The sequence below is a fragment of the Lathamus discolor genome, chromosome 2 (genome assembly GCF_037157495.1).
Source record: "Lathamus discolor isolate bLatDis1 chromosome 2, bLatDis1.hap1, whole genome shotgun sequence".
NCBI lineage: Eukaryota > Metazoa > Chordata > Aves > Psittaciformes > Psittacidae > Lathamus > Lathamus discolor.
In genome coordinates this window covers 24,318,122-24,331,349 of record NC_088885.1, presented here as the reverse complement: position 1 = coordinate 24,331,349, position 13,228 = coordinate 24,318,122, and the positions used below count along the sequence as shown (strand labels likewise).

The window sequence follows — 13,228 nt, the reverse complement described above, 5'->3', positions numbered from 1 at the left end:
CCTGTTTTTCAGAGATAGTGTGAAAATGTCCATGTTTCCAGATAGCTTTGGAAGCAAATTTTCTAAAGAATTATTATATCTCAGCGGGTTTCTTATGAATTATGAAAGTCAGGGAATAACATGACTGTTTTGACTACTGAATCATATAACGAGAAGAGTGAAATTTGTCTATGAATAGTTTGTCTTCCTATAGCATGGCAAATTTGGGCTAGCTAGAGAAACTTGGTTTCAAGTCATGGTTCTGCCACAGGATTACAGTGACGTTTGAGGCAAATAATTTCCTACCTGAAGTCCTACCTGTAGGTTGAGCAACAGCCCTTTCCTCAGCAAGGATGTTGTGAGCATAACAACATAAAATATGATGTGGTGCATTAATGTACTGTGTTAATGAAAATGGCATGACAAGACAAGTTACTGACCTTACATTTCCCTTGTGAGACTTTACGATTCATGTCTGCCAGATAGCAGACCTTGTTCCTAATTTATGGCCCATGAAGCAAATACTGATGCTGAATTCATAGATCAGCTATCATATCTGTTTTTCTTTTGCTTAAGTAGATTCTGCCTGCATGAACATTGAAAATTATTCTTTATTTTTTCTATATTTAGTAATAATTTCTCAAATGCACTGTATGACATATCTAGTGTTTGTGTGTTCTCCTACCCATTCCATGGGGCAAATATTGTTGTTTGAGAACTGAAGTTTCACAGCGCGTGGTGGATGAAATCAAATCCTTTCAGAATTCATGGATGGGAATCACCTTTCCTAACTCTGTTTCACCATAAATTAAACTTGTGTAATATAAAACTTTGTTGCCTGAGTTCTTTCTATAGTCCATGGTATCTGCAAAAGGTGTTGCCCAGACAGGTATCTAGAATAGATGAGATGACACTCAAGAAGGAGTTTCAGTGGAGATCTCCTCAGTAAAGAGGCAGCCTAAGTGATTTTATGACCTCACACTTAGTTCTTATATTGACCTCAGGGAGATGTGATGAGTCTTACTCCATTTTAACATTAGTTGGATTGCTGGTAACAGAAATGCTGCTATTGCCTACTCACTGACTTGGCTTTTAATATCTAAACTCTGTGGAAGATTTTGCAATTGGCAGAGGTTATAATTCTCTACTGTTTCGCTTGTGGCTGTCTCAGAAAGGAAACAGCTAGTAGGAAGCTGTAAATGGGGCTTTATGTTTTTATTTCTTAGGTATAGGCTGGCGGAAAGGAAGCACTTCTGATCTAGTATCAGGAATGGTTCTGGTTAGCAAGTATATCAGTTCATGCCCTAATATGGAAGGGACAGTGTAATTTGTTTCTCCCATCAGCTCCTCCATTTTAAGCATAGCCCCAGGTTGCCATCTTTATTTCAGTATGTGATACTAAAGGCAAAATTTAGTTTTAAGTGAGATAAAGTATCTTCAGAAATTACTAGTTGAAGCATTATCAAAAGAAGGTTATACAAATAATATTGTCTTGGCTCTATAAATGTTCCAACAGGCGTCTTGGGGTGGCTCGGCTTTGATATCGAGGAAGCATTGCAGACTTCTTCATGGCATCCACAGGTATGTCAGTTCAGTTGATGGACACACTTACCAGGGACTGAGATGGAAGTTGTGTGGCCTCTTGGCCTCTATGACAGCTGCATTTTCCAAAACACACATTACTATTAATTGGAGAGATTTCAGAACCTGGGCGGGGGTGGGTGGGAAGTGAAATCTGACTTGGATTGTGTTTGGCCATTTTTGATTCTCTAGTACTCATGATTACAGGTGCAAGTTCCGTCTCTCTCCATTTATAAATTTCACAGGGCAGATTCTGTTGCCTGGAATCCCCACAAAATGCTGTTGGCAGGAATCCAGTGCTGTGCTCTTCTGGTGAAAGACAACTCTGTAAGTCCTGTCCTTTTTTAAAATGCAGTAGGCTGACATTGCTGTAATATGGAAATGGAAATAATTAGAAAAGAACTGCAAGTGCAAAGGTTGAATGATAGAATTTTGAGTTCCACCACAGAATTAATAAATGATGAATAAGATGGCAGGGTCAAACCAGTCCAAGTCACTGCACTCACCAGTGGTCAAATTTTGCAGCTGCTGCTCTTGCTAGTTAACTTTTGTACATGGCTTGCATTCAGGATTGAGTATTTTGTTACCTGGGCCTGCAGCACTTAAATGCTGAACTCATCAGAGTCCTCAGAATAGCTTTCAATCTGCTGGGACAGAGCTGAGTCTACGGACTGAATAGACAGAGCTTGTCTTTGCATCCCCTTTACATGGGTGCACCAGAGTGGGAAAGGGGAGAAAGAGGAGACAGAGCATTTGCAGGTAAAGGTGCTGAGCCTTTTTTTCGTCACTCTACTAGTTTTTCCCCATTGCCAGTGTCCTGGGTTCAGCAGTAGCAGTCATTTTTTCTCCTTCTTAGCAGCTGGTGCAGTGCTGTGTTTTGACTTTCAGCCTGGGAACAGCGCTGATAATGCCGATGTTTTTTAGTTACTGCACAAATGTTTACTCTGACCAAGGACTTTCTGAGCCTCATGCTCTGGCAGGGGGGAGGGGAAGCCGGGAGGAAGCAGAGACAGGACACCTGACCCAAACTGACCAAAGGGGTATTCCATACCACAGCACGTCATGCCCAGGATGTAACGGAGAGTTACCCGGGAGGGCTGGTTCACTGCTCAGTCAGGCTGGGTATCGACGGGTGGTGGTGTATTCTCTTCCCTTGTTATTTCCATTATCATTACTATTATTGGTGGTAGCAGTAGTGATTTGTGTTACACCTTAGTGCTCTTATCTCAACCCCTGGGAGTTACATTCTTTCAACTCTCCTCCCTGTCCCCCAGGGACAGGGCGGGGTGGGGGTTGGGGATGGTGGTGGTGAAGAAAGGGGGGGAGTGAACGAGAGGGCTGCGTGGCTGACATACGGCCTGGGCTTAAACCACGACAGCCAGGGTGATTGAGGCTTTCCAAAAGCCATGACTAATTAAGATGTCTAGCAAGAGAACAACAGACACATGATCTCAAGTGATACAAAAGTGAGATGAGTCTGCAATGTGGTAAAACTCCCTGCTTATACCTCTGTGGAATTCTGTCTTAATAAAGAAACCAGTAAGACGTCAATTATTTCAAACCACATTTCAAACTCAGCCCTGCTAAAACTTACCTCATTATCCACCATCAGGGTTCAGTTTTAGCTTACATTTAATAGGTTATGAATGACTGAATAGGAATTTAATAGGAATGAATGACATTATGAAGATATGGAGTCCCTAAGGTTTACATCACTATTTTGTGGCCATGGTTTGTCATGGTCACTTTTATAAATCACTGCTAAAACAGCTGACAGTTTCTATTCAGCTGCTAGTAGTTAGCTATCCATGTAACTGGTTACTAACTTCTGGTAGTAAGAACCAATGAGGACCAATGATTGTAGATGCTATCAGTGCTCTCTTGGTGCTGTTTGCTCCTAGTCAGGGGTGAGACATAACAGGACAGCAAGATATGGGTTGGATGGATGGACTGTTAAGTGGGTAAGGAAGTGGCTGGATGGTTGCATTTGGATTTGCATTTGCATTGCAGTCAATGCTTCAGTTTCCAAATGGAAACCAGTAACGAGTGGTTAAGGGTCCATACTGGGACGAATACAATTTAATATCTTTATCAATGACATATACAGTGGGACTGAGTGCATCCTTAGCAAGTTTGCAGATGACACCAAGCTGAGTGGTGTGGTTAACAGCTTGAGGGACCTGGACAGGCTGTAAGAATTAAACTCCGGGGCTGCCCGTCCGTTACTTTATCTTTATTCCAGGATGACAAGCAGAATGAAGTTATAGACTAAGATTAATGTGGTGTCTTAATTGCAGGGTTGGGAAGAACTCAGTGTTATATTTTTAACTAAAGAGCCCCAATACATAGATAGCACCAGGTGATGTTTAGACTACTTTGGCTACATAGTAGAAATTTTTCAGGAAATAAGAGGAAAGAAATGGAGAGGAATGAAATATTCTAGCTGCCCTGGAATTTAAAGTCACTTTACAAACACTGTTCCAACATCAGGGCTCTGATACCCTTTATGTATTATTCTTCCTTGGAGTGTAATGTCTGATAGAGCAATCCTATTCCATTTCTAAATCACAGCTAGGCAGTGCTGGAAGTACTTGTACAACTGAATCCTAAACTGTTGAGGGGTGAAAACACAAGTATTGCTGATCATATAGTCAGATCCTGTTGTACAGTGAGACACATTATGGAAAGTACAAGAATTCTCTGTATGGGGAGAAGGTGTCTTACTCTGTTTAATTCATGGAAAATTGGCACTTAGGTGTTTTGTGTATGTGCCAGTAGTGTTTTTATGCAAACTGATACACATACAAATTTGAGTACGTTTGTGTCAGCTTGGTGAAAGTGTTGGAATATAAATTCTTAAGAAAAAAAATCAAATGCATATTTAAGACACTTTGGCAGAAAGGCCTTGTTTTACTTTAATTTTGTCCATTCCAGAACATGCATCTGAATGCAGTTTCCCATTTAAAATGCTGTTTTCACACCAGTAAGAGAAGGAAAGATTATGTGTACTCGTTTCTCACTTTGAAGCTTGTTCCACTGCTCCTAAATTATATTGCTGCATTACTTACTGCTGCAGATGAAGCACACATTTATATGTGAACATAATTCCTTCACACTGTGGTTAGGATCCGTCAGTGGCAGTTGGATGCTGGGGTGGGAGCTGGAAGAGTTTGGCACAGATTGCTCTGCTAGTGAATGTTCAAGGAGCCTCAGGTAATTTCTGAAGTACTGAATTCTGCAGGAAGTCAGAGCAACAAAATGTTAAACACAGATGTTAAGTCCTATTTATGAATCAAGCCCTACCTCCCTTTGAAAGTCTGATTAAAGAAGTTTTGTTAGCCTGTCTTCCCATTTGGGGTCCAGTTGGAACTGTGGACTACCTCCACAGTTTAGGGTTTAGGATTTAGGATTAGGGTTAGGTAATTATAAGTGGACAAATAATCCCCTTCAGTTTTTCATTCTCTTTGTTGGTTTGGTGGGTTTGTTTAATTTGTTTTGGGGTTTCTCCTTTTTTTTAGCTACATAATGTCAATAAAGCTATGTGGCTTTTAGTAGTGTTAGCAGGCTTAAAACATTGCAGCTAGATTATTAGAATGAAACATTGTATTGAAATATTTTCCTATACAGATTAAAGAAAAAAATAAACTGCAATGAAATGCTGATAAAAGAGTATTTTCCAGCCTTAGTGAAACAAAATTGGAATGTTTTCCAAAGAAAGTAGGGATAGAGAAGAGAAATATGTTTCACTTGATTAGAAGGGAGGAGCATTTTCACCAAAGGGAAAGAGAGATTGGTTAATTCTCCGTGAAAGCTCAAGAACAATGACAGTAGCTCTTAATGCTTAAAACACTCGGGAAATACACAGCTATTCCTTTTTTGCTGCCATGCCGTGAGTAACTTTCATCATGTCTGTAATAAGATCTGCTTACTTAGAAAACACTTGTATTGCTGTGGTGTGAATTGCAGTGACCATTTAAACACAAAGCTAGATGGACTGATAGTCTCAAAACATTAGTGAGCCATCTTTGTTCTTGTATGTTCTTAAAATGCTATGAATTAGTCTTGGACTGCACATTAAAACCACAGAGCTCCTCTAATTTGTCCTTCCTATAATCCATATGAATGTGAATATTATCACCATACAAATAGAGAACTAATGTTTATCACCAATGCCAAAGTTCTGTGACTCATTAGAGTGTAGCAGTAGGTTGGGTAGTTAGCAGTCAGTTCTAAGTAATGAGCAGAGTTTTCACTTACCAGTTAAATACATTTTCAAAAAATGTAGCTAATGAAATCAGAGTAATCTCTTCCTCATCATTAGCAGTAATCACAAAGATAGCTACTTCCCTGATTCCTTTCTAGGGCAGCTGTAGGAAATACTTTTATTCCCACTGCTTTCTGCTTCATGTTAGTACAACTGAGAGCTCATTTTGACTTTAAGTGAATTACAGGTGTGGCCTTTTGCACTGCGCTGCTTTTAAGAATTTTCAAGTATGACATTCAAAAGATTGGCCTTACTGCTTCTGATAAGGCGAATCAGGAAGATGTGTGTCTTGGGGGAAAAAACTTGGGGAAAAAGATGTTTTGTTAATGAAATTGAACTTCACTTTTAACTAGCAGTGGAAATGGAAAGAGATCAGAAGCCTTGTTGTAGGTAAGTGTGTTCAATGAGAAAAATGTTGAATTATGAAACTGGAACTCTTATATGTTGATTTCAGTATCAATAATTATTCATTTATTTGCTATTAATTAGAACAAGCAGCGACAACCCACAGACTTCATCAAAAACAAAGGCTATTTGAAACTTCATAGCAGATTGGGGCCTCTATAAAAATAGTATTTCCATACTCTAAACTTTAAGAGCCCTGATGTAAGGCAGAGCACTATTATTAGTCTCTGCACAAAGGGCAGAAAAAAAAAAGATGCTGAAGAAAATTTCAAACTCGTCAGATGGGGTAATTCTAATGACATTTTTACAATTCCTTTTAACAGAAGGAGGAGTTCAGTTACTATGTGGAAAACTGTTTCCTTGGGACTGAGAATGTTGAGTTTGAAAGCATTTTCTTTTTTTTTTTTTTTTTTTTCCTTCTTCTGCTTTTCCATCATTTGCCTGTTTTGGATTTTTTCCTCCTTTTTTGTCCTCCCTGACCAAACCCTATTCTGCTTCATTCCCTTTCTCCTCCATCTTGCTTCTTGCATTGGTCTGGCACTTCTCTTCCCCCTCCCCTCCTTCTGCCCCTCCCCTCTTTCCCCCTTCCTTTCTTTCTACCCCTCCTTTCTTCCCCCGCCTCACTTCCCTCCCCTCCCTCCTTCCCTTCTTCCTCCCTCTTCCTCTCTTTTTTTCTCTTTCTCACAAAGCATGATTTTTGTTTCTTCTCCTGTCTGCTCTAGTGATGTGCTGGAGGATGTCATTGTGCTTGCCTCTGGAGACTGACAATAGGCAATATCTGCAGCAGGAGTTCCTGAGCATGTTTCATTATTAGTAATATAAGCAGGTGGGAGAGAATCACCAAGCCAGCACATCATGTCAGCTTCAGATGCACCAGGAGAGTAGGACAGTATCTACCTTTTTTTTTTATTTTTTTATTTTTTTTAAATGAAATATGTTCCCAGGCATTTGAGTTCACTCAGAGATATTGAACTGTTTGTTCTTGTTGAGTTTTCATTCTAGAGCATTTGTTTTTAAACTATGAAACTCTGCAGCTGTACTGTGATCTTAAGTGAACTCAGTCTTTCTGTAATATTGCCAACAGAGTTTAGGGGTTTTTTGACAGACAGAAGCTATTATTTCTCAGATGACGGGTGTGATGGGAACAGATATCCAATGATGTCCTTTGTTGTGCAGATGTATTACGTTTTGATAAGGCAGAAGATAGTTCCACATTGATCAGCCCTCCTATTCACTCACTGCAGAAACACTGCCAAATTTTGAAGTCAGTAAGTTTTGAAGCAATTAACTTAGATTTGTAGATGTTTGTTGGCTTTGTTTGTTCTGTTATATATATATTTTAATACAATGTCTAGTAAGCTTGTATTTCTCCTTAAAGTCAGGGTATGGAGATCTAAATGAACAGAACACAATCACTTGACAAAGAGATTCCTATTCCTGTTTTGCAGCTGCTAGCCAAAGAACACAAAGCTGAAAACCCAAAAAGTAGGTGAATTGTGTAGATCATGTGCTTGACTTTTCTTTGGTTTCTAGTACCACCTTCTTGCCTGCCTTTTTCTGAGAAAGTTGGGAAGTACTTGTGAGAATCTTATATACCACAAAAAGCTGCATCCAGCATTGGCTTTCAGCTATGGTTACTGCATACTGCAGCAGCACATTATCACTGATGGCTGCAGAGGGAGAGCAGCTGCTGCCCCCCAAGCTGTCACATAAACTTTTTTTCACAAGGCTGAATGTGCTGGTCCTGTGCTAAAGAATTCAGTCTGAATCCTGTCCTTTTCAAAAACCAGCAATATTACATTGGGATCTTCAAACCCTGACAGAAGTTGTGGGGAAACCTTTGGTGTTCTCCTTTTGTGCAGGTGGGTTTTTCTTTTTGCTTTGTTTTTAATATTGTTGGAAGGAATTGAAAAAGCTGGGAGAGAGGGAGACTTACTGTGTGTGTGCCAGTAGATTATTTCTCCCTTGGATTTTTTTTTGTCTTCACCTTTTTTTCTCTATTTTACTGCTAGTTCCCAAGTTACCAGTCAAGTACAGTAATGTAGATCAAGAACTGTACCTCTGTTACAGGAATGTGACACTTTAAGAGTTCTGTCAGACACTGCCATTTTAAAATCAGAGTCACAACACATGCAGAGGAAAGGATGAAATATGCAATGCTTTTTCAGTTGTTTCAGTTTGAAAAGTGATGTTGAATTGGAAAATGAATTGTGCTCTTTGGGCTACTGTTTAGCAGTTTGTCATGCTGTCCACTTATGTTCATTGGTCTGTTCTGCATCAAAGACTTCTGGTTCAACTGTCACTTAAATACATGTTTGCAGATCTGAATTAGATGTTGTAGTCATGTTTTTAACCTCATCTGAATATCTATTCTAGAATTATCTTGCTGGTTGTGGTTTATTTTTCTTACCCTCTTCTAATATTGCTGACAAATCTCCAATCTTTTCTGTCTCCTGGGCTCCTTGTAGGTCACTCTCATCTCTGCTCTTATAACCTGCATTCTGCAGCCCTTCTCTCTGCTTCATAGTATTACAGAGTATACTGTGATAGATATTTCATTCTTTAGCAGATGGCCAGTGCTATGCATTTTCTCTTGTATGTCTTTGGGCACCTGTTTTTCTGGTACCTACTCCCATGGTTTCTTGAGGTGTGAGTAAGGATTCCTCTTCAACCTGCAACTCTTCAGTGACATTATGGAGAAAATAATAAAAAGAGAGATGCTTCTTTGTTTTCAGAGCTGGCTTCACTGGGTTCATCTGAACACCATTAGCTTTGGATGGTTTCCTGCACATCCAGTTCTGTTGGTACAGACAGGAAGAAAAAGCTTTTGCATGTGAAGTTACGAAGGCTTGGAAATGCTTGTCAGCAATCTATGTCTCTGTTGTGTTCCTAATAGGGCCTCCTGAAGAAGTGTTACTCTGCTGAGGCCGCCTACCTGTTCCAACAGGACAAGTTCTACGATGTCAGCTATGACACTGGTGACAAGTCCATTCAGTGCAGCAGACGTCCAGATGCGTTCAAATTCTGGCTGATGTGGAAAGCATTGGGAACCACAGGCCTCGAGGAGAGAGTAAACAGGGCACTGGCTTTGGCTAGGTACCACCACACAGTTTTGAATATGTCTAGTCTGTGTAATTGACCAAAATGTTGACTCTACTGATACTCTATATCTTGGAACAGACCACGTTGTTACTTCCCCCAGCCCCTTTTCCTTTTGTTTGTGTATAACACGAGGAACTAATAGCAATAGTAATTAGTGTTATTACATTTGCTACCATATTTAATAGTAATGATTATTTTTAGCAGCAAGGATATTGGTAAACATAGAAGTCCAAATTATGCTATCAATCTACATTATTTAATACTTATGTTGTCTGAACCGGACATAGAACAGGTTTATCATATATCCTCTTCTAACTCATAACTGTGTCTTCTGGTGTTAATGTAAAAGCAGTCCTATATACCAGGCTCTGAGCTGTGTCTAGCAAGAAGTGAATTAGCTGTTCTTCTGTTTACTTCATTACTCATGACTGAGGAAATGAAGAAAACTGATGGTGTGGGAAAATTTGTATGAGGACATCCTGTTAATGTTAGGATGTAGTAGAGGTATGCGAAGGCATATTGTTGTGAGATACTGCTTGTATTTTTCTCCACAAGTTTGCAGAATTTCTTAATGTTTACAGTATGTTCTGTTAGGGGTTGAAGCACCTTATTCTTATGATCTTCCCCTCACTTGCCCTGTCAAATTTTACTCAGTTTTTGGTCTTGCAGATCTGAGTTTCACAGCTGAGTTCTGCAAAATTCTTGCTAGATGGTGTTTCTAAAGTGATGGTGATGTCTCAGTTTCTGGGGAGAAACTTCCATACACAGGTTGCTTTATCTTCTCTGAGAAGAAATAGTATCGAAATAAGACAATGGCCCATTAAAACCAATTCACTTGAAGTATCATATATGTTCGGAATTTATACAAAAGAAACCACAATGAAATCTTTACCAGTTCCTGGGCCAGCTACTACCATGAATCAAATAATTAATATTGCAAAAGAGTCACACATGACATATTGCCATTTTATTTTTTTTGTATGAACTACCAAGTTGAAAATAATTGAATATTTACTACAATGAAAATTGAAGGAATAGCCTCACTTTAATGAAGTCACTTAAAGAACAGATAAAAATACCTATGACCTAAACCCAGAGCGAATTGGAAAGGAATGAAAAGGAAGGGGGGAAAACCAGAAAAGCTCAAATGAGCTGTGACTTTTTTCTCTACTTTATTTCTTTAAACCACTCATTATTTGGCCAGTTAAATGTTCCTTTATATCTTCTGGTTAAATTGCACCTTGTTTTTGTTCCAAAGCATTGTACGGTTCTGTATATGTACAAAGTAATTCATTGCTGTGTGAGTAGGAGAATTCAGGCTTATCAAGGTCACTGGCCAAGGTCATTTGACTGAGAGTGTAGTGATTAATGACCTTTCTGGGATTGATATTCCCTTTGGATGCTGGACTCAGCTGGTAGTGCTTCTAAGGAGTGACCGGGTTGTCTCTTTTTTATTTTCTTCTTATTTTTTAATTCTCTCCCTTAAGAAAAAAATTAATTTTTAGTCATTGTCTGATGAAATACATTCTTTACAGTATCTGCATTGCTATCTTGAGTCTGCATAGGCATGGGCACTATGCCAGGTTTCCTAACTACTCAGCAGCTGTGCAGCCTTTCTCCTGATTTGTTACAGTAGGTGTTACTTAGATATTCCAAAGATAGTATTTCAGTGTTCCTGAATGCATATCTGAATTAATTCTGTAATTAGTCCACTGGCTATAGAACTTAAGAACAAAATTACTTTTCTTTCCCCATCACCAGTGAGAGCTGCCAAGGTTTTAAAGCTAATTGCAGTCATGTATTCCTGTTGCAGCAAACTTTTTAGCGATTGGCTATTCCATTAATTTTTTCTTGTTCTGGAGATGAATCATGTTTTCAGTGTATTATATATGCTAGGAACATTGTGATGCTACCTATTTGGAAAGGCTTGTTTTAAAAATCCTACAGTAGAGCATCCTGCTGATCAGTTCACAAATTTTCTTTTCTTTTTTTTTTCTTTGCTTCCTTTTTTGTTTTTCCTCTCAGTTATTTTTGATGCAGGGATGTTGTTTTGTGAAGTACTTGAAAAAAATAAATAGATGTAATACATTTAGAATACAACTGTAACAACCACTGCATTTTATGCTTCATCATCTTCACAGTTTTTCTGCCTGATTCCTCTTCTGACACCCACTCTTAGCAGACATATGTCTACTTTCACAGCAGATCTCCACCCCTCATTTTCTGCAAGGCTTAATCATAGCAAATACTACTTCTCTGTGCACTCCAGTCCTCACTGAGACTCAAGTCATTTTTTATGTTCTACAACAGTGACACAATAATAAAACTCCCGTGTCAAGTGTGGAAAGATGCACAAAGTAAACTGTTCCACTGCCATCCAATGGCTCTAGCAAGATAAATCATGGGCAATGGATTTTCTAGTGGCTGCCTTCTTAGGCTATTGGCAATATAGTTAAGAACATGAAAAACAGCATTGTGAGCTTGACTGATAGCAGATATCCTATGTCAGATGGTGGTATTAAAAAAAAAGCACTTCTGGTAAGAGAGGAGGGTATTAAGTATTGTAAAATCTCTCTAACAATTAAAGCCCTCAAAAAGAAAAATGATAAGGGGTGATCATACATGGCTTTCTTTTACAGGATTTCTTTTAAAAAAATTAAAAAAACAGAGGGCCACTCTCTTGTGAATATTCTGCTGATTTTGCTGAATGCTGGTCTTACGGTACAGACAAGTATCTTGTAATCAACAGGACAAAAGCACTGAGTGTGTTTTATTTAAGACAATCCCCCTACAGAAAGAATTTCCCCACAACACTTTCACATGGTATCTAGCCTCCTCCTTACCTTTCAGCATGCCTCTCTTGCAACCTAAACATTAGTGTGGGTATTAACAGCCAGATAACAAGAAAATGCACACAGTAGGATCTAAATGGTCATAGCAGAAAAGATCCAGAATCTAGGTCTAGTCTAGGTCTCAGTAGAACTTGTTCTAGTGAGAGGAAGTATCTCAGCAGTGCACAGTGTGGCACAACTCAGCGCTGTGTGTCATGGGAACTGGCGCACTATCACAGCAATCATTTTGTAGGGATGTGTGCGAAGAGGTAATGAGTCACATGCACAATACTTGTTCATGATAAACACCGTGACAACTCCCCATGCTCTGTTCTGAAAACTGTTTTCCATCTACGGCATTGTTCACTGCCTCTCTAGCCAGCCCATTTATGCAGCTCGTCTGCTGAATAGCAGGCATTTGTTGCAGGTGCAACTAGAGGTGTCCTTGTGGGGTCCGGTTTCAGGAACGTAGGTAGTACCAAGGGAGGTTATTTTGACAATATTCTTCTTCCTCAAGTGGTGGACCAAAGAATTATTTGTGTAATGACCAGTAACGCAGCTGCAGGCAGGAAAAATTCCAATAAATGCTACAAAATACCAGATTTGTATACAATCTGTCTCAGTTTTATTACTGTTAGCTAAATCTTCATTTAGATCTCAGGCAGTTAATCCTTCATGTAGAGGACTAAAATTCTGTTGAAATGGAAAAGCTGTGTGAATTTGAGGGGATATCTTTAGAGTTTTTCTTGGGAAGGCTTTGGGGGCAGGGCAGGAGGGGAATAAAGAGAGAAGTCCCAGCTATGTCAAAGTGCCCTCTTTGCTTCAGAATTCCTGTGTGATGTGTGCCAAGGCAAACTTGAGGTCATGTTTTTTAAGAAAGTTATAAATTGAAGCTGTTTGGATTCAAACTTTTGATTCGAACTTATTTGCCATTGAAGGCTTCTGTGTTTTTCATACTGTCAGGTGAAAGAGAAGAGAAATATTTATTTCAATGCATTGTTAGCATAGAATGCTCGGGGATTATTGTGCATCAGCAGTAATCACTGAATGGAAATGTGCGCTTCTG

At 39.2% G+C, this 13,228-nt stretch overlaps 1 protein-coding gene across 2 annotated transcripts in view; it reads left to right on the top strand.

Moving 5' to 3' along the window:
* Nucleotides 1–13,228, top strand: part of GADL1 (glutamate decarboxylase like 1) — an 85,398-nt gene that overhangs the window by 28,331 nt on the left and 43,839 nt on the right. For both annotated transcript variants that reach the window (XM_065666155.1, XM_065666156.1), the window contains 3 exons: nt 1,496–1,560; nt 1,806–1,887; nt 9,126–9,325. In XM_065666155.1, coding sequence (XP_065522227.1) covers nt 1,496–1,560; nt 1,806–1,887; nt 9,126–9,325 — 347 coding nt within the window. The remainder of the gene's footprint in view (nt 1–1,495; nt 1,561–1,805; nt 1,888–9,125; nt 9,326–13,228) is intronic.